The sequence below is a fragment of the Oryctolagus cuniculus genome, chromosome 3 (assembly GCF_964237555.1).
Source record: "Oryctolagus cuniculus chromosome 3, mOryCun1.1, whole genome shotgun sequence".
In the NCBI taxonomy this organism is placed as follows: domain Eukaryota; kingdom Metazoa; phylum Chordata; class Mammalia; order Lagomorpha; family Leporidae; genus Oryctolagus; species Oryctolagus cuniculus.
Genome location: NC_091434.1, coordinates 183,333,151 through 183,354,469, shown reverse-complemented (window position 1 = coordinate 183,354,469; position 21,319 = coordinate 183,333,151). Strand labels below are relative to the sequence as shown.

The 21,319-nt window shown below is 42.8% G+C and overlaps 1 protein-coding gene across 6 annotated transcripts in view; it reads right to left on the bottom strand.

The window, feature by feature from the left end:
- Positions 1 to 21,319, bottom strand: part of BRAF (B-Raf proto-oncogene, serine/threonine kinase) — a 212,184-nt gene that overhangs the window by 28,889 nt on the left and 161,976 nt on the right. For 5 of the 6 annotated variants that reach the window (XM_051835106.2, XM_051835108.2, XM_017338789.3 and 2 more), the window contains 3 exons: positions 8,166 to 8,212; positions 7,297 to 7,415; positions 2,869 to 3,000 (listed from right to left, as the gene is read on the bottom strand). In XM_051835106.2, coding sequence (XP_051691066.1) covers positions 2,869 to 3,000; positions 7,297 to 7,415; positions 8,166 to 8,212 — 298 coding nt within the window. Of the gene's footprint in view, positions 1 to 484; positions 572 to 2,868; positions 3,001 to 7,296; positions 7,416 to 8,165; positions 8,213 to 21,319 lie in introns of all 6 variants that reach the window. The other variant, XM_051835110.2, reaches the window with a different exon arrangement.

The following is a 21,319-nucleotide window of genomic DNA, read 5'->3' as shown; positions in this document are numbered from 1 at the left end:
CTGCATCACACTGCATTGCCGGAGTCCTGCTTTGAACTTACAGGCAGAACCTACCTCCTCAGACTATGGGTGTCAGAGTGTAGGCGAATGGTACTTACACTGCGTGTAAAGAATCAGCTGTCTCATTTCCCGTGAAAAACAATGTTCCTGGATTCCTAAATGGAAGTCTAATCTGAAAACCATGGAGATCAATGTATAACAGAAAACAAAAGAAAACGCCAATCAAAGAATGGGGTAGAACAATACTTGGGGTTACTTCATTAAAGAAGAGTGATGTTATCCATTCAAAATGGGGAGTTCCACGAAAAGTAGCCATCTGAAGAAAGCAAACTGGAATGTAATATAGTGGTGTGGGGGTAGCAGAAAGAGTGCATTACCCTTTCACCTCCTCATTCTTCATCAAACACTGAAGCTGATGTCACACTGGCAAATTCCAGAGGCTCTAGCTACACTACTAGAAAGAATTAACTAGTAAAGGCCTTACCCTTCTGTTGGTCACTCACTCACTTCTCTCATGGAGAGTAAGCCCTTGCCACATCAATTTATTATACTCCCATGAAGGACAAAGCACCTAAAATGCCAAGAAGTGGGTGAGTGAGTACAGAACTCTGGGTTGTTTTTATCCATAATTTGGAGGTAATAATACTTGTTTCCAAACCACAATCATATTAAAATAAACTTAATCACAAACATGGATTTTTATCCAGCTCTTACAACATAAAGGTTTAATAATTTGTAGTTTTTATGATAAATCAACTAAAATTAACATTACTAGCCATCTTCCAGAGAAGTAATATGCGTAAGAGAAGTGAACATGGCACAGGGTATTATGCTGGATGGCCCAATTACTGTGACTGTAAAAGGCAGAGCACACGAAACTTACACGTAAGAGAAAACTTTGCAATTTAGACTGCCATCATAAACTTTATCAATTTGTCTAAATCTGTGACAAAGTGCAAGCTCTTAACTGTGGCTTTTAGCTAATATTTTTGTCTACCGTGATTAAAATTTCATGCAGGCTTAAGACATCCTATCACCACAACCAAAGCCATGTTGTTTAATACTCAAAAATCAAAACTAAACATTCTAATGCTACAGGAAGAATAAAAGCTTAGTTTTATGATTAAATGGGAGAACACGTAGTTACTTTTTTAAATCCTCAAAACACAGAATATTAAGACCAAAATCACACGAGTAGGATCTAGTGATTACTAAGCATACACAGAGTTCAGGAAAATGTAGGTTCCTTCTCTGATATCACAGGGCAGTTGACAGGAGAAAAGCCTCTCAGAGCTATCAACAGAAAGCCTGAGACTTGAGATTCTGACCAACAGAAACACACTGCTTATATCAAGTAACACATCTATACACAAAATCTATCATGTCATTCATTGGAAAAGTTACGATGAAACACAGAAAGTTCATATTTTCATTTTCTATTCTGTAGACTGGCAATCTCAACTTTGGCATGTATCAAAGTCATCTGAGAAGCAATGAGAATGCAGGTACTAGGGTAGGTGAGGTGGCACAGAGGTTAAGCAGCCACTCGGGAGCCCTGCATCCCATTAGCAGAGTGCTCTGGGGGTCTGAAGCCTGGCTCTGCTTCTGACCTGGTTTCCTCCTAATGAGCTCCCTGGGAGGCAGCAGATGAGGCTCAAGTATTTGGTTCCTTGCCACCCATGTGGGAGACCCTGAAGGAGTTCTGGGCTCCTGCTAACTGGCTATTATAGGCATGTAGGGAGTGAACCAGCAGATGGAAGGTATCTTTCTCTCTTTGCTTTTCAAAGAAAAAAACCCAAAAAAGAATGTAGCTACTTGGGCCGCATCCCACTGAATCAGAAATTTTTCCAATATCTCCACTGTTTTTTTTTTTTTTTTTTTTAAAGATTTATTTATTTATTTGAAAGGCAGAGATAGAGAGAGAAAGGTCTTCCATGCTCTGATTCATTCCCCAAACGGCCACAACAGCCAGAGCTGGGCCAATATGAAGCCTGGAACCAGGAGCTTCTTCTGGGTCTCCCAAGTGGGTGCAGCAGCCCAAGGACTTGGGCCATCTTCTACTACTTTCCCAGGCCACAGCAGAGAGCTGGATGGGAAGTGGAGCACCTGGAACTCGGACTGGCACCCATCTAAAATGCCAGCACTGCAGGTGGTGGCTTTACCCACTATGCCACGACACAGACCCCAGTATCTCCACTGTTAAACAAATTTCCCAGGTGATTCCAATTCAAACCACAGTCTATTTTCGAATTACAGTTTATATGAACAACTATTGTTTTCTAATATATTAACAGTGTAACTGCTGTACTTTCTCTCTCCACACAAACACACACTTACCTTTCAAAATGCTGAGGTATCCGAGGCAATCTCAGTAAAGGTAACTCACTTTCCTTGGCCAGCTGTAAAAGCCTAACTGAATGTAATGTGGCAGAGACAGAAAAGGCAAACAGCTTCATGAGGCTATTTTGTAAGGGACAGAGAACAGCAGTCCAGGAAGGAAAGACGTAAACTGTTGTCTTTGGGGCTGGTGTTGTGGCATGGCAGGGTAACCCGCTGCCTGTGACACCGACATCCCATATAGGTGCTGGTTTGAGTCTGGGTGCTCCATTTCCGATCCAGCTCCCTGCTAATGTGTCTAGGAAGGCAGCAGAAGATGGCCCCAGTGCTCGGGATCCTGACACCCACGTGGGAGACCTGGATGGAGTGCCAGGCTCCTGAGTTTTGGGCTGGCTCAGCCTTGGCCATCTGGGGAGTGACTCAGTGGATGGAAGATCTGTATTCTGCCTTTCAAATCAATTAATCAACCTTTAAAAAACCAAAAACAAAAACTACTTTCTTAAACAACCCCAAGAGATAGTAAATATTTACCTGGTCCCTGTTGTTGATGTTTGAGTAAGGTAACTGCCCAGTCATCAATTCATACAGAACAATCCCAAATGCATATACATCTGACTGAAAGCTATATGGGTTTTTGTCTTGCATTCTGATTACTTCTGGTGCCTGTTAGGACATAAAAAGAGAAACATGCTTGTTTATTCTTTAACTGAGTAAAAACAGAAAACAAACTACTGTAATTCCCACAGCAATGCTTTTACCATAAAAAATCCATCTAGTATGTAGTTAAATCTCTTATTAAGGGTCAAAGAAACAAAAAGATTAAGAAAAAGGAAGGAAAAAACCTCTATAAAAGAAACCTCTATAGGCCGGTCCTGCGGCCCAATAGGCTAATCCTCCGCCTGTGGCACCAGCACCCCGGGTTCTAGTCCCGGTCGGGGTGCCAGATTCTTTCCCGGTTGCCCCTCTTCCAGGCCAGCTCTCTGCTGTGGCCCGGGAGTGCAGTGGAGGATGGCCCAAGTGCTTGGGCCCTGCACCCGCATGGGAGACCAGGAGAAGCACCTGGGTCCTGGCTTTGGATCAGCGAGGTACGCTGGCCGCAGCAGCCATTGGAGGGTGAACCAACAGTAAAGGAAGACCTTTCTCTCTTTCACTGTCCACTCTGCCTGTCAAAAAAAAAAAAAAAAAAAACACAAAAAACAAAAAACAAAAAAACAAAAAAAACCCACAAAAAATCTCTATAAACTCTGAATGAGGCAGTTTTAGCTGAGACTCCGTAATCAAGCATTAAAATTTCATAATTTAATCTCTCTCTTTTTGTACAAAATAACCATCATTGGCATTTGAATTCTTCCCATGATATACCCTATCAGAATCAATTATCATTTCCTATTCCTGACTCAGGAAACAGTAGATCTATATTTATAAAATTATAAAATATGGGGAAACAGTACAAGTACTGTAGTAACTGTCTCAGAATTGAAGTCTCAGAATTTCCTTAGTACAAATGATTTCCGTTACCTGAAGGTACCACAGAAAATAACGGTAAAATTTCAAGACTGATAAACTCAAATCCCCTCCCCCCCGCCATGGGATAAACGTGCTATGGATGCTTCACCAACAAAAGCAATAGACAGCATATTTAGTGGCAGATGGTACAGAAGATCTTTTGACTGCTGCTTTTTGGGCAAAGAAGCAGACCACCTCGTATCTGCTACATTTTTACACATATCAGTCACTGCACTGCATAATTAGTTTCTTATTCACATGAAATGCAATAAATGGTTGGTTAAAAATTAGTTTAAAAGATTTCTTCTTTCACTTTGCATTTTCTGTATTGTTTCATTTGGAAGGAAATAAAGAAACTGAAGGGTTACTAATGAAAATTTTGCGCAAACATCAGATTTGCTAGCAACAGCAGTACTAACTGCAAAGTGGCACAAGCACAGGGCCGGGCTCCCGGCTGCTGGTGCAGAAAGGCAGCTGTCTCACACGCAGAGGCAGTGTGTCACCCGCCACAGATGCAGACGAGAATCACCTGGGACGCCTCTGCGCTTCTCAGTGCCCAGACGACATTCTAATCCAATTAACATCCCATCAGACCGAGTGGGATCCAAACATCACTGGCCCTTAAAGCTCCCAAGTGACTCGAATGTCCAGTCACTGAGGGAAGGTCTGCGGGAGATCCTGAAGAGAGCAAAGGTTGGCTGGAAGGAAGGTGGCACATACTCGCTTTCGTCATTTATGTCACTGACACTTGCTTTTGGTAATAAGTGCAAAATATACCACACAGAATTGAAGTAACAAGCGAGTCGGAGTATGAGAGGCTGACGATTAGGATGAAGACACAAATTGCAAAGCCCAAGTCAATTCTTGTGACAGAGTGTAAGTCAGTTGAAGATCTGTCTTTTTAAAAATTTTACTTTCATTTCATTGTAGTTAGATGGCTTGATAAAAAGTTGCATGTCATCTATTTATAAGAAATGCTCGACTACTGTTAGTTTTAGTGGTTTAATTTGTAAAAATTTCCACAAAGGCTTCTTTCTCCTCTAATAAAACAAAGTGCATTGTAGGTAATTCAGGGGACCCCATAACTTTAGTTCTGACCAAATGGTTTTAGTTCTCTCCTCGTCTGTGGACATTCTGTATTTGTTTCTGAAGATAATATCAATAAGGATGATTTATTTAACAGTGAAGTGCTTTACTGGCTATTCTTTTGCTTTAAAACTCATGGTAATGGACTAAAGTATGATCTCATCTATCCAAGTACAAACAAAATAGTAATTGGAAGGAAATATATAACTTCATGTTACACACACACACACACACACACACACACTAATTGCTTAATGTTTTCGAAAAAGTAAGGACAAACCTGGAGACTGGAATTGGCCTTTCTCACATTAATTACAATAAACACACCTTTAAAACATGTGACAACTGCTTCTTCATAATTTTAGCTTTTGTAATTTCAGCACCTAAGACCTGATTTTCCCTATCTTCTTAGGAGACACTACCATATATGCCACAAGTATGTGCCTTAAAGGTGCTTGAGATTCAGATTACAATGATTAATTAGCCTTTATCAGGTGAAGACAGTAAACTTAAAAATCTAGTGAACTAAAATTATTGAATCTCAGAAACAGGACGGGCATTAAATTAGGCACTAGTCCAACTCAACACTTCAGACAGAATCCGAGGTTGTCAAGCAACCTGCCAGCTAAGAGGGACAAGGTCACTGTCAAGACCCACATCTTCTCTTGCACCTCGCCACTGCCCTTTCTTCCATTTATGTCCTAGGAAATCACAGCTCAATTTAGCCCTGGGTTTACCTTGATGAGCTCCGGATTCTACCCTGGAATTCTCTTCTTGGGGACTGCTACCTAAAACTCAGGGCATTTGGGCAAATGTGGCTTCAAAAGCTCTTGTAACTTTTTGTTTCCAGCAGGGCATTCCAAAAGCCTTACCGTGGATCAAATCATTTAAAGTTTAAATCACATTGCGACTTTTCAGACACCCTGTATTCAGCTTATAGCTGTAGTTTTCAAACATTTTGGTCTCAGAACTCCTTTTCACTACTAAAAATTACTGATAATTCCAAGAGCTTTTGTTTACAGGGATTATTTCTGTGAATATGATACTAAAACTTAACCGAGAAGCTTAAAATATTTATTCATTCAAATATTACAGGGGCTGGCGCCATGGCTCACTTGGCTATTCCTCCGCCTGTGGCACTGGCATCCTATATGGGTGCCGGGTTCTAGCCCTGGCTGCTCCTCTTCCAGTCCAGCTCTCTGCTGTGGCCCGGGAGGGCAGTGGAGGATGGCCCAAGTGCTTGGGCCTCTGCGCCTGCATGGAGACCAGAAAGAAGCACCTGACTCCCAGCTTTGGATCAGCGCAGCGCCAGCCGTGGCGGCCATTTGGGGGGGTGAACTAACGGAAGGAAGACCTTTTTGTCTCTCTCTCACTGTCTATAACTACCTGTCAAATAAACAAATAAAAAATTAAATTAAAAAAATTAAATATTACAATAATCATTACATGGTAACCCAGATCACCAATTTTTAATGAAAAATGTATTTTAGAAAAACAAAAACAAAAAAACATTTAGTGGGACAGTATGGCTATTCTCTTTAAGGTCTGGCTTAAGAGCAGAAGGCTAGGTTCTCGTATTTGCTTCTGCATTTAATCTACAGCGAATGTGTTGTTTCTGGCTGAAGGAAATGAAGGAACTCTGATCTCATGGAGGAAAGACCTTCTGAACCTTCTGAAAAGATCTCAGCAACTCCGGAGGACCATGGGCTTCCAAAACGGCTCCTCTGTCCCGGCCACACCATCCTGACCGCGGCTGTGGCTCCCGGGACTGCCGCGTACAAGTCCCGGCTCCTCTTTCCACCAGGCAGAAGCAGGAACAAAGCAAGCAAGCACAGCTACGCAAGCAGCACACGGCTGGCATGCTCAACGTCTCGCTTCCACTTCTTCTTTTCTGTGTTTGCTTTCACAGCTGCCCCGCGATCAGGAGATTCCTTTCAGTCTCAGGAAAGTAACTTTCCAATTTAGGCTTATGTAACAACGTGACACAGCCTCTCTGTTAAAAGCAGTTGTTTCAGCAAAACCTCTGTAATAATGGCTGCAGACCGCACTGGCTTTAAATGCGTATTTGTTTTTTCAAATAGGGTACACAGAACGATTGGAACACAAATTATTTTAAACAGATAATTCTGAAGAAAACTTAAACACTGTTTATAAAATGGAATTTTCTCTTTAAATACATCGAAACTGGCTAGATAATATTCTTTTTAAAAATAAACAACTTAAAACCTATTTTATATAAAAATAATAGCACTTATGTCTATGAATACTGGGAGCTATGAAAATACTTTTAAGTCAATGACTTCCTAGTAACTCAGAACATTTAGGGGCCAACAATTTAATCAATGGAGAAGTAGCCTCAATTCTTACCATCCACAAAATGGATCCAGACAATTGTTCAAACTGATGGGACCCACTCCATCGAGATTTCACTGTGGCTAGACCAAAATCACCTATTTTTACTGTGAGGTCTTCATGAAGAAATATATCTGAGGTGTAGTGAGTAAAGGAAAACAACAGGTCTCAATTTCCTAATACAGCGAGCATTATGAAGAGTTCAGGTAAGAGGTCCACTTTCTGTGATTCTGTAATACGATATCTTTTAAAAATTGCAGTACTTAAAATCAATAAATATGTTTTAAACAATAATTAGTTCTATTTAGTTGATAAGATCTACTCTTATGAATTCTGGGGACTTGGTATGTTATGAGGATGAGGTGAGACGCTTTCCTAAGCTTATGGGATCTCCTGAAATTCCCTATTTGATTTAGTCACGGAGGCCCAAAGATCCTTCGGCATAGCTGGAAAAGCTCTAGGGATTCTTCATTTGAACAATGACATCAATAAACAGGACCTGAGCCTGGGCTTTTAGGGAAGAAGAAACTCATGTCTCTCTCATACAATTTCGAGTCTTCAGTAAAATCTCAAATACCACTGAGAAAATTCAGAGGGCTAAAAGAAGATCAGTTTTGCAGTGGTGATAGCCTACAAGTGATCAATCAAAAAGGTCTAATATATTATAAAGTCTTTTGACAGATTTTCTTGTAATGCTTGATCACTTAGAAATCAAAAGCTGGTTGTAGTATCCTGCTCCACAATATTCTCATGCAAACTGATTTACTAATTCTATTTACAGTTTATTGAACTTAGCACGAAAACTTTTTACATAATGTGAAGATAAAATGCAGAAGAAAAAGTCAGGATGTTTTCAAACTTCGCAGAAATTTCAGGAAGGATACTATTACTCTTGAGGTCTCTGTGGATGATTGACTTGGCGTGTAAGTAACTGAAAAACAAAACATCGTTTTAACCTGAGTAGGGCTAAAGGACTCTGACCTCAAAATCTATAGAACATATTTAGGGGTATAAAGACTTATTGAGATTCTTGATACAACTGAAAACTGTACATTGTGATAACATCTTTACATAATTTTAAAAGACTGTAAATGAATTTAGGATTACAGAACATACTACTGTAACAGTACAGCCAAATCTTATCTGCTATTACCAGATTGTATCTTTGACTAGTTACCAATACAAACCTTTCACTCCAGGCGAACTTAGGTATCCACATTCTTTAAATATATCGTGATGTTAAATCCCACCTCTGTCACTGTGTCCCTTAGCCAAAATTAGCCTTCATTCTATTTTCCATTTATCTCATACTCTTCCTTTAAGAATGAACACAACTCTAACTCCTGAGTGACATTTTCCCATAAGTAATCCAACTGAAAGTGACCTTTCACTGTTCGTCTGATACAGTGTTATCCTAGCAGCAGCTTGATTCATGTGTCTTTTCAAGCACCAGCGTTTGGTCCCTATTCAGGACATAAACCCCACTAGAATATGGAAGTTTGATTAATAAACTAAAATTGCTTTTAAAGGTGGTTTCATATATTCTTGAAATCACGAAGAGCAAACTAATGGCCACAGCGGTTTTATGTCAAACTTAATGGTAAGTCTGAATCGTCTCCACTGCCTCCAAAGGCTGCTTTAGTTATACTCACGGGGAAAAGTCTGTACAGTTTATTTCACTTTATCCCCAGTGCCTAGTACAGAGCCTGGCACGCGCATAAGTATTCACCACGCGTCTCTGAATCAAGTACAACGAGATGACTTAATGTCCTAGCGTCAAGGTTCTTCTTCTTTTAATACTGGAGAGAACAGACGTATGAGACTTCTGAAAGCTGACAATGAGCATTAGAAATAAGCTGTGCGTTAAAACAAGAATTTCTAATCCAAATCCAAATTGTATAATGAACAGTTAAAAACTAAAGATCTGTAAATAATACATTATCCTTATTTTCCCATCTTCATTTAACCTTCCTCCTTCTCCCAGAAAAAGATTTTTAAGACAGACGTTTCATTTCAAATTACTATTTATCCAAAGTTACCCCTTCTTTTCCAACTCCTCTCTGACATCACACTGTTTATTTCCTTCACAGCATTTACCACGATCTAAAACTATCTCTGAATGAATTCAGGCCCCATGTTCTCCCACCACGGTACGCTTTCAGTCTTCCACGGAACGAAAATGGGATGTCAGGCAAAGTTTCATCTGCTTTAAAGTTCGGCAGTGATACAAACAGGTAACAACAACAGGTGATGATAAGTGAGTCCCAGTCTCATTTTTCAAGATGAGAAGATCTAATTTCCGTCAGAAAAGGGGAGGGCCAGTCCTGTGGTGTAGCAGGTTAAGCCACTACCTACAGTGCCAGCATCCCATATGGGCGCTGGTTCGAGTCCTGGCTGCTCCCACTTTTGATCCAGCTGCCTGCCAGTGTGCCTGGGAGGGCAGTGGTACATGGCCCATGTGCTTGGGTCCTCCTACCCACGTGGGAGACCTGGATGAAGTTCCTGGCTAATGGCTTCAGCCTGGCCCTGACTCAGCCCTGACTGTTGTGGCCATTTTGGGAGTGAACCAGCAGATGGAAGATCTCTCTCTGCCTCTCCCCTGCAATTCTTTCAAATAAATAATCTTTTTTTTTTTTTTTTAAGATAAAAGGGGATGAAGAGGGTCTTTTATCCTGTAGTACAAAAACACAGAAACAAAACAAATGGGAGGCATGTAAAAATAGGGGGACATGATAAAGTCAAAAGAAGGGAAGGTCAAGGTATTCTTGACAGATGGTGTCACTTCTTCAACAAACTTAATTCAAAGATACACAGCAAGAATAGAGGAGACAGAAACATAACAGAAGGGTTGAAAGAGAAAATTTTGGCCAGGAATATACAAGGGTAATCAACAAGATATAAATGTGACTGCTGAGCTAATGATACAACTAGATCAGAAGTTAGATACTGTAAACCGACTACAGGCCAGAACTGCATGTAGCTGCAACTTGAAACACCACCCCCATATATATATTTGTGTGATCCTTTATAGTTTACAAGCTATTTCCCTATTTTTATCTCATTTAGTAATTCTCTTTCTGTAACACTTCTGTTAACAAAAACAACAAAGAGTAGAAGTCCAGGTCTTTATGACGGAAGATGGCAAGGAAAGGGTGCTCTATACTTCCAGCTAGAAAAATGAGGTGAGCATCAAATTCCAATCTCTGCATAATATGAGTGACTGCTACCCTAAATAATTCTATACTGGCTGAAATTAAAATAGGATTTCATGAGCACTAAGGAGATCCCAAAACCCTCCAGATACCTGGCTGGAGATGGGAACAAGAATAAAAACTACTTTGCTACAACTGATACTGCAAAGCTACAAAGGTCTATTATTTAGGATAATTAGACTGGACTTCCTTCATACCACTTTAAGGTATTAGGGACAATGTTACAGGTTTACAACAGCACTAAGGAAAGAACAAACATACTAACAACTAAATGAAAGGCTGGCTCTGTGGTGTAGCGGGTAAACGTGCCACCTGCATTCCATATGGGTGCAGGTTCAAGTCCTGGCTGCTCCCACTTCCAATCCAGCTTCCTGATAATGCACCTGGGAAAAAAGCAGTGGAAAAGTGGCCCCAGTGTTGGGCCCTTGCACCCATATGGGAGCTGTGGAAGAAGCTCCTGGTTCCTGACTTCAGGTTGGCCCAGCTCTGGCAACTGCAGCCATCTGGGGAGTGCACCAACAGATGGAGGATCTCTCTCTCTCTCTCTGTCTCTCCCTCTCTCTGCAACGCAGCCTTTCAAATAAATAAATAAATAAATAAATGAATAAACCTTTAAAAAAAACTAAATGAACATCACATTCTCTGGTCTTTCTGAAGAAAAGTGTCCACTTATAAGCCATTTACTCTTTAAAAAAACTTATTAACTAAATCGAGAGGCAGAACTCCCAGACACTGGTTCATTACCCGAATATCCACACCAGCTACAGCCAGGCAGCCAGGAACTTAGTCCAGGTCTGTCACGTGAGTGGCAGGGACTCAACTACTTGCCTCTCAGGGGTTGCATTACCAAGAAACTTGACTGAGGAGCCAGAGTTGGCACTGAAATCAGGTACTCTGATATGGAACACAAGTGTCTGAACTGGACAGGCTAAATGCCTGTTCTGGTAGTAATTTTATTATAAAGCCACAATATCATCTAGGAAAATTTGTTCTAACTATTTCTTTTAAATTCTTATCCAAGATACAGTTTTTTTTTAACATCCTGTTTAGAGCATACTTTGATGTCCAAACTGAATACTTCAGATTTGATCTGACCTACTCATAGTGAGATTCTTATCTTCACCCTCCTTGTGGTAGGCATAACATTTTAATTTTTTTAAAGATTTAATTTATTTAATTGAGAGGTAGAATTTCAGACTAAATTCTATTCTTTCTTGAATTATTCACTTCCTTCCTCTTAAAAATCAAATTTATTGAGGCATAATTTACATACAATATACTTTAAATGTCTAATGTGTTCTTAAATACACCTGTATAATGGTCAGCTACAATCAAGATAAAGAATATCCATCAGTCCAAAGTTTCTTCATCTATTTTTGCAATTACTAATATTCCCATAGGCTCAGGCAACCACTGCTAATGATGTCAGCACATACTAGTTTGACCTTTCTAGAACTTTGTATACATACAGTCGTATGGTGTCTTTTGCTCAATAGGATTCTGAGATCCCCTTCTTGGCTGTATGCAGTGTTCCAGGGCAGGTTGTTCCTGACTTTTGGCAACCATGCATAACACATTCATGTACAAATCGTTGTCAGCCCATGTTTCCTTTCTCTTGGGTATTTAGGTAGGATTAGAACTGTTAATGTGTTGAGTTTAACTTTAAAGAAAATGTCAGTTTGTTTCCCAAAATGGCCACATCACTTAGGATCCTTAGGAGAGCTCAGTTGCCTTGATGCTTGCTGCCACGTGGTGCCTGTGGTTCTGGTTACAGGTGTTCCAGTAAGGATGCAGTGCTACCTCGTGGCATCTTGCTCTTCCCTAATGTCGAATGATGTTTGAACACCTTTGCATGTGCTTATTTGCTGTTGGTATATCTTCTTTAATCCAGTGTTCAAATCTTCTACCAGTTCTTTTCATTGGGTGCTATGTTTTCTTACTGAGTTGTAAGAATTCTTCATTTGTGTGGGATACAAATATTTTTATCAGATAATATGTTTTAGAAACAAGTCTATGGCTTGTCTTTTCATTTTCTTAACAGTATCTTTCAGAGAGCAACAGTTTTGAATTTTCAGGAAGTCCAATTTATTTTATTTTTTTTCTTTTATGGTCCTTGTTTTCTGTGTCACAAGAAAACATCTTTAGGTTACAAAGATTTTCTAGGTTTCTAGTAGACATTTTAGATTTTTAAATCTTAGGTCTTTGATCCATTTCAAGTTAATTTTTAGTCTATGTCACAGAAAGGTTAATTTTTTTTCCCTATATGGATATCCAGTTGTTCCAGCAATACAAAAAGTGTATTTCCCTGAACTGCCCTGGCACCTCAGTCAAACTCAAATTTGACCACAGATTCGCCAATCTATTTCTAAGATTTCTATTCTGTTTCATGGATATATATATATGTATCTATCCTCGTGCCAATACCACAGTATTGATTACGTGGTTTTTATAAAGAGTTCTGAAATCTCACAGTAGAAATCCTTCAATTATTCTTTCTCAAATTTGTCTTTTATTTATTTATTTATTTATTTATTTTTGACAGAGTGGACAGTGAGAGAGAGACAGAGAGAGAAAGGTCTTCCTTTGCCGTTGGTTCACCCTCCAATGGCCGCCGCTGCAGCCGGCGCACCGCGCTGATCCGATGGCAGGAGCCAGGATCCAGGTGCTTTTCCTGGTCTCCCATGGGGTGCAGGGCCCAAGCACCTGGGCCATCCTCCACTGCACTCCCTGGCCATAGCAGAGAGCTGGCCTGGAAGAGGGGCAACCGGGACAGAATCCGGCGCCCCGACCGGGACTAGAACCCGGTGTTCCGGCGCCGCAAGGTGGAGGATTAGCCTATTGAGCCACGGCGCCGGCCTAAATTTGTCTTTATTATAAATTTCTAGCCACTGCATTTCCATACAAATTTTAGGGTTAGCCTAACCTATTTTTTTTAAAGATTTATTTATTTATTTGAAAGTCAGAGTTAGACACAGAGGACAGGCAGAGAGAGAGAGGTCTTCCACCTACTGGTTCAGTCCCCAATTGGCTGTACTTGCTGGAGCTGTGCTGATCCAAAGCCAGGAGCCAAGATCTCCTTCCAGGTCTCTCATGTGGGTGCAGGGGCCCAAGGACTTGGGCATCTTCTACTGCTTTCCCAGGCCACAGCAGAGAGCTGCATTGGAAGTGGAGCAGCCGGGACTTGAAGCGGTGCCTACGCAGGATGCGGCGGCTTTACCTGCTATGCCACAGTGCCAGCCCCAGCCTGACCTATCGGCGGCTTTACCTGCTATGCCACAGCGCCAGCCCCAGCCTGACCTATCTCTAAATAGAAGTCTGCCATTGTGATTGCACTGACTCTGGAGATAAATGTGGGAAGCAGTAACACTGAATCCTTCTTCCCCTCCTGGCCAGACTGTGCATTTATTACACAACTCCCCAACAAGGCCTTATTTTTTCATTTCAATATCCTATTCTGCAGCTTCCTTGGCTCTTTTTGCCCGGCTACCAATCTGCTGGGCACTGGTGCAGCCACGTGGAGACAGGCAGAAGCCTTGAAGTTCTTCTCCTAGTGACGAACCTGGCTTTCTCCTTCTTGTGCATGCTGGGTGGCATTACTGCCACTGGCCGACTCCAGTTCCTCCGCACAGCTGTCGCCCTTCGTGGGGGCCGAGGGCTTCAGGGGAAGGGGATGAACTTGCAGTGGTACTCCTTCAGCTGCTGAATGTTCGCCTGAAGCCATCTCAGGTCCACGCCACCTTCTTATGGATGCCAGCTACCCTCAACTACTCCAGGGTGAAGCCATGGATGGCACGCACCTTCCCACGCTATCTCACTGCTGGTCAGTGCACGACGGCCGTATGGGCCCTGATGGGGACCCCAGGCGATGTGGCAGGCCAGGCCTGTGCCTATGGATCTTACTTCCTAGCTAGTTGAACCACAGGGCCATGCGCCATGGCCAGGCCTTGTGAAAGTGTGGCTTCAGGATCATGCCATTCCAGATGGGTGCTGTGGCTGTCTGCTACTCTACTGGAGAACCAATATTGAACTTTTTTTTTTTTTTTAAGATTTATTTATTTTATTTGAAAGGTAGAGTTACAGAGAGGAACAGGAAGAGGAAGAGAGACACACACACACACACACACACACACACACAGAGATATCTTCCATCTGCTGGTTCATTCCCCAGATGGCTGGCTTCTTCTGGGTCTCCCACGCGGGTGCAGGGGCCCATGGACTTGGGCCATCTTCAACTGCTTTTCCAGGCCATAGCAGAGAGATGGATCAAAAGTGGAACAGCTGGGACTCCAATTGGCACCCACATGGGATGCTGGCACTGCAGGCAGGGGCTTTACCCGCTATGCCACAGTGCTGGCCCAAATACTGAACTTTTAACACGTGAAAACAGTATTTTGTGGGCTCGCATTGGGGCACAGAAGGTTAAGCATTCCACTGCAATGCTGGCATCCCATATGGATGCTAGTTTGAGTCCCAGCTGTCTTGTTTCTAATCCAGCTCCCTGCAAATGTGTCTGGGAAAGCAATGGAATGTGGTCCAAATTCTTGGGCCCCTACACCCATCTGGGAGACCAGATGAAGCTCCTGGCTCCTGGCTTTGGCTCAGCCCTGCCACTGCAGCCATTTGGGGAGTGAACCAGTGGATGGAAGATCTTTCTCTGTCTCTTCCATTTTATCTGTGTAACTCTGCCTTTCAAACAAATCTTTTTAAAAATGGAAATGCTATTTCTACATCTTGGCTGTTTCCCAGCTGGGACCTGTGTTAGAGAGAACTAATGTCCCTTTGGAAAAAAAACCATGGTATTCTCTCTTCTTAATGCTCATTTCAAATATTCATAAGCCTAAAAACAAAAAATCAGAAGCATGGTACTTACTAGCTTATCTACAAGAGCAAAGTAACTCGATGGAGGGAAAGGACAGTTTTTTCAACAAGTATTGGTGAAACACACACACACACACACACATTCACACACGAAATAAACTTCAAGCTCTACCTCATGGTAGATACACAAATTAATTTGAAATAGACCACAGACCTAAAACTCAAAGCAAAAACTGTAAGAAAACACAAAGTTACCATACTACTTTTTAGTAAATGTATAGCATTTTAAGGTTTTTAGAATATTTTTATATCTTTGCCTTCATAACCTTCTTATGTTCTTTGTGAGGCAGGAAAAGGCAGTAATTCCAGCTATGCAGATGGGGAGGCCAGAGTCCAGAGAACCGAAGTGACATGACCAGAGAGGGAAGTCCAGAGTGCATGAACTGTGAGCACACAGGTTAGAATGCCAGCAATGGGATTTACTAGCTAGATGACTTTGAGTACATTATTTAAGCTTTAGACTCCTAAGGCTTGTATTTTAGTGTAGAAGACAGAAAATTAAGAAGATAAATAAATCAAATACATAGCATGTTAACACAAGTGACAAATATAAGGGGAAAAAGCAGGGGCAGAGGTCACGGAATGCTGAGCTGCTGGGGGTTATAATTTCAGGTAAGAGAAGGCTGAACGCCTCTTTTATTTTTTTTTTGGGAAATTTATTTGAAAGTCAGAGTTAGAGAGGGAGAGGCACAGAGAGAGAGAGAACTTCTATCTGCTGGTTCACTCCCCAGGGCTGGGCCAAGCTGAAGCCAGGAGCCAGGACTTTCTTCCAGGTCTCCCACATGGAAGCAGTTGGGCCATCCTCTACTGCTTTACCAGGCCATGAGCAGGGAGCTGGGTTGGAACCAGGACACTAACTAGTGCCCATACGGGATGCTGGCGCCACAGGCAGCACCTTAACATGCTATGCCACAGCGCTGGCCTCAGGAAAGCTTCTTTTAAAATGACATTTTGAATATAGACTCAAGAGAAAGTGAGGGAGCAAAGTACTCAGATATGGGACCAGAACATTCCAGACAGAGATTGGGTAAGGGCAAAGTCATGAGCAGCCACATGCTGCCTATGTTCTAAGAACAGTGGGACAGCAAAATGTGGCCTCCAAGAGGCACCGCAGTGAGAGTCCCAGGGGAGCTGAGGGAAGGAGTGGGGAGTCACCAGGGGAGGGAGGGACTGATGGCGACTGCATGGAGAAAGCCTTCTTAGGAACTCTGGCTCTCACTCTGAGTCAGATGTGGACCCCGAGGGGCTGTGCAATCACAAAATCTGGCCTAAATTTAAGGAGGCCACACCGGCCACTGTGCTGAGAATAAACTGATGCTTCAGCTGAAGAGTGGAGGCAGGAATCCAGGCGACAGATAATAGTGGCTTTGGTCAGGGTGACAGTGGAGAAGGAGACCAACTGAAAGACTGGATAGATGCTGAAGACAGAGCTCATGAGAGCTGGAAGCAGACTGGCTGTATGGTATGACAAAAAGAAAGGATTCAAGGATCACTATAAACCGTTAGACTTGGCCAGCTGAAAGGACAGTCTCGTCAGTTACCCAGGAAGAGCGGACTTGCCGACAAAGCTCAGGAGCTGTTTTAGATATGTTAAATCTGAGATGCTGGCACGGGGGTTTTAGCCTAGCGGTTAAAAATGCCCACTTAACATAGCAGAGTACTTGGGTTCAATACCCAGCACCGGTCCTGGCTCCAGACCTGAGACAGCAGTGAAGGCTCTAATAGTTGGGGCCCTGCACCCATGCAGCAGACCTGGATTGGGCTGCTGTGGGCATTTGGGGAGTGAGTCAGTAGAAGGAACTGTTTCTCCCCCTGCCCAGAAAAAGTTTTAAATCTGAGCTGTCCTTCAGACAATGAAGTGGACATGCTGAGCAGAGCAATGACATTCAAATGGCTTTTCAAACCAGAAAACTGGATGGATGGTATCACCGAGGGAAGAGGAATCACCAGCTGAGCAGGAGCAGGTATGCAGCACAAGGATAACCAGGGGAATGCATTCTTTAAAATTTATTTTCGCCTAACAGAAAGAAAAGCAAGAGGGGGCCAGTGCTGTGGCGCAGTGGGTTAAAGCCCTGGCCTGAAGTGCCGGCATCCCAGATGGCGCCAGTTTGAGTTCCAGCTGCTCCTCTTCCCATTCAGCTCTCTGCTATGGCCTGGGAAAGCAGCAGAAGATGGCCCAAGTCCTTGGGCGCCTGCACCCGCGTGGGAGACCTGGAAGAAGCTCCTGGCTCCTGGCTTCGGATCGGTGCAGTTCTGGCCTTTGTGGCCATCTGGGGAGTGAACCAGCGGATGGAAGACCTCTCTGTCTCTACCTCTCTCTATAATTCTCTTTCAAATAACTAAAATAAATCTTAAAAAAAAAAAAAAGAAAGAAAAGCTAGAGAGAGTGAGAGTAAGAGAGGAGAGAATGACCTCTGCCGTCTGCTGGTTTTCTCCCCAAATGCCTGTGACACCCAGAGCTGGGTCAGGGTGGAGCAAGGAGCAGGAAACTCCACCTGGGTCTCCCATGTGGGTGGCAGGGGCCCAAGGACTTGAGCCATTATCCGCTTCCTCCTAGTATGCATTGGTAGGAAGTTGGATCAGAAGTGGGCCTTGAACTGGCACTCCCACATGGAACGTGCCTAAGCAGCGGCTTAACCCACAGAACCACAGTGTCCACTCTGAGGGGAATACTTGCAGAGTGGACAGTGAGAGAGAGAGACGGAGAGAAAGGTCTTCCTTTTCCGTTGGTTCACCCCCCAAAGGCCGCTACGGCTGGCGCGCTGTGGCCAATGCACCGCGCCGATCCGAAGCCAGGAGCCATGTGCCTCCTCCTAGTCTCCCATGCGGGTGCAGGACCCAAGGACCTGGGCCATCCTCCACTGCACTCCCTGGCCACAGCAGAGAGCTGGCCTGGAAGAGGGACAACCAGGACAGAATCTGGCACCCCAACCGGGACTAGAACCCGGTGTGCCGGCGCCGCAAGGCGGAGGATTAGCCTAGTGAGCCGCAGTGCTGGCCTGGAATACATTTTAAAACAATGTTTTCAAAGTTTATTGTGCTTATGAATCATCTAGAGATCTTGTTAAAATGCAAACCGATTCAGTAGATCGGGGGTGGTATCTGAAATTTAGTTAATGACTAACAAGCTCTTAGCTGGTACAAATACTAACTCAGACCACACTCTGAGCAGCAAGAGGTGAAGAACATGATTAGGCAAAGGGTTAAACATGTTTCATGGAGCAGGCACTGTGGCACAGTAGGTTAAATTGCCACTTGAGATACCCGTATACCACACCAGAGTGGCTAGGATGGCTAGGATTGAGTTCTGGCTCCGTTTCTGATACAGCTTCCTGCTAATGCACACCCTGGGAGGCAGTGGCTCCTGGTTTCGGCCTGGCTCAGCCCTGGTTGTGTGGGCATTTGGGGAATGAACTAGTGGAGAGATCGCTCGCGCGCGCTCGCTCTCTCTCTCTCTCTCCCTCTCGTTGTGCCTTCCAAATAAATAAACTTAAAAACACACGTGCTTTGTGAAAGGTATGATCAACTGCATCATACATTTCTGATAGGTCAAATAAACTGGGGACTGACAATTTCACCACTGAATCTTGCAGCGTATCTTATTAAAAGCTGTTTGAGCTTGACTAGAATGGGATCCAAGATAAAAAGGGAGGAATGAAATTACAGAGTACCAAACACTCTTTTTGACCAGTTTTACTGCAGAGCAAAGAAGGATAAGGTGACAGCTGAAGAAGGAAGTGGGATTAGGGGAGAGTTTCTCACAACTTTTATTATTATGAAAATATTATGAACAAAGAAAACTTGAAGGAATAGAACTAACACCCATAAACCTTCCATGTGTATTCAACAATTGTCAACATTCTGCCAAAAGCATACTATAAGAAATAAGGGAGGAAACCCAAGAGGAGGGGAAACTGATGACGAAGATGGAGAGTTACTCCAAAGCTGTCCGTGGCAGGGAGAAGGTAAGGGAGCTGATGTACACCTGGAGCAGGCAGCTTTGAAGCAGAAGGCAGAAGCCCCTGGCATGAAGGCCTGTAGGTGGGCGGACGCCACAACGGGCGCTTCTACTTTTCATAGAGACAGCAAGCAAGGTCATCAGCTGCCTGTTTTTGGAGGTTTGAGGAGACAGGAGGTCTAACAATGTCCAGCAGAGAGAGAGAGAGTGGATGACCAAGCACAGCCCCACCTGAGCTTGTTCACAGCACTGAACAAGCTGGGGAACAACAGGGAGAAACGGCTAAGGGACTGCACGTGAGCCGCAGCGCTCCTCTGTTATCCTCATCAACAAGATGGGGGTGCTGACAACATCTACCTCACAGGGTTGTGAGGGTAACAGGAGGTAGTGTATATAAAATACACAGGACAGTATCCAGCACTACATACATATTAGAATTTATTTATTGCCCACTAAAGATATTTACAATAAGACTAAGTGAAAAAAGAAGACAAATCCAGTAAAATTCCGTATTTAAGAAACAATAACCCACAATACAGTATTAAAAATATACAATTCTGAAATACATACTATACATCAAAATATTAATGACAGGCATCGCTTACGGTGGATAACTGGTGCTTGTTACTTATGTTTTCACTTTCTGAATTTGCTGTAACGATTCTTCCTTGATATAAATCTTATTTGAACTTAACAAAGAATAATATAGGAATGACAATATTCTCACTGTAATTAGTCCTGTTAAAATCATTTCAGAATTTGCCTCATCTGTTTTAAATAAGAAGGAAAATATTAAGTGTAGGGTCTTTTTTAATCAAAATAATTGAACAATTAGAATACTACACATAAAGCCAAAGGCCTTCTCCTTGACCACTGTCCCTATCCTGATTCCTTTTGTCATTCCTGAGACAACCACTACGCATCTTGATGTGTGTATGTTACTGTTCGCCTCAATGCTTTTGTGTACATATATATACCACCTTAAAAAATCCATGTAAAGAAGCCAGCATTGTGGTACAGCAGGCTAAACTTCGGCCTGTGATGCCACATCCTACTTAGGCGGTGGTTTGAGTCCCAGCTGCTCTGCTTCTGATCCAGCTCCCTGATAATGTGCCTGGGAAAGCAGCAGAAGATGGCTCAAGTGCTTGGGCCCCTGCACCAATGTGGGAGAACAGGAAGAAGCTCCCGGCTCCTTGATTGGGTGTGGCCTAGTCCCCGCCATTGTGCTATGTGTGGAGGGAGCCAGGAGATGGAAGGTCTCTGTCTTTTCACCTCTCTCTGTAACTCTTTCAAGTAAGTAAAAAATAAACCTTAAAAAAAATCCATGTAAAAAATGTACTGTTTAAAATTTAAGTGGTCTTGTCTAAATAAGGTAAGAGTCGGAGAACTCAAAAGGCTTCCATAGCCTTGGAAACTCATGACTGGAGCATAGGGAGATTACTGATGCCAAAAACAGGAGTGTCAATTTGTAAAGTCAACAACAGGAGTCACTGTGCACTTACTTCTCATGTAGGATCTCTGTCCTTAATGTGCTGTACATTGAGATTTAATGCTATAACTAGTACTCAAACAGTATTTTTCACTTTGTGTTTCTATGTGGGTGCAAACTGTTGAAATCTTTACTTAATGTATACTAAACTGATCTTCTGTATATACAGAAAATTGAAAATGAACCTTGATGTGAATGGAAGGGGAGAGGGAGCGGGAAAGGGGAGGGTTGCGGGTGGAAGGGAAGTCATGGGGGGTGGGGGGGAGAAGCCAATGTAGTCCATAAGCTGTACTTTGGAAATCTATATTCATTAAATAAAAGTTAAAAAAAATTTAAGTGGTCTTATGCTATAGCTTGCTTTTTTCACCTGACATATTATTATTATTTTTTTTTTTTTGACAGGCAGAGTGGACAGTGAGAGAGAGAGACAGAGAGAAAGGTCTTCCTTTTGCTGTTGGTTCACCCTCCAATGGCCGCCACGGCTGGCGCGCTGCGGCCGGT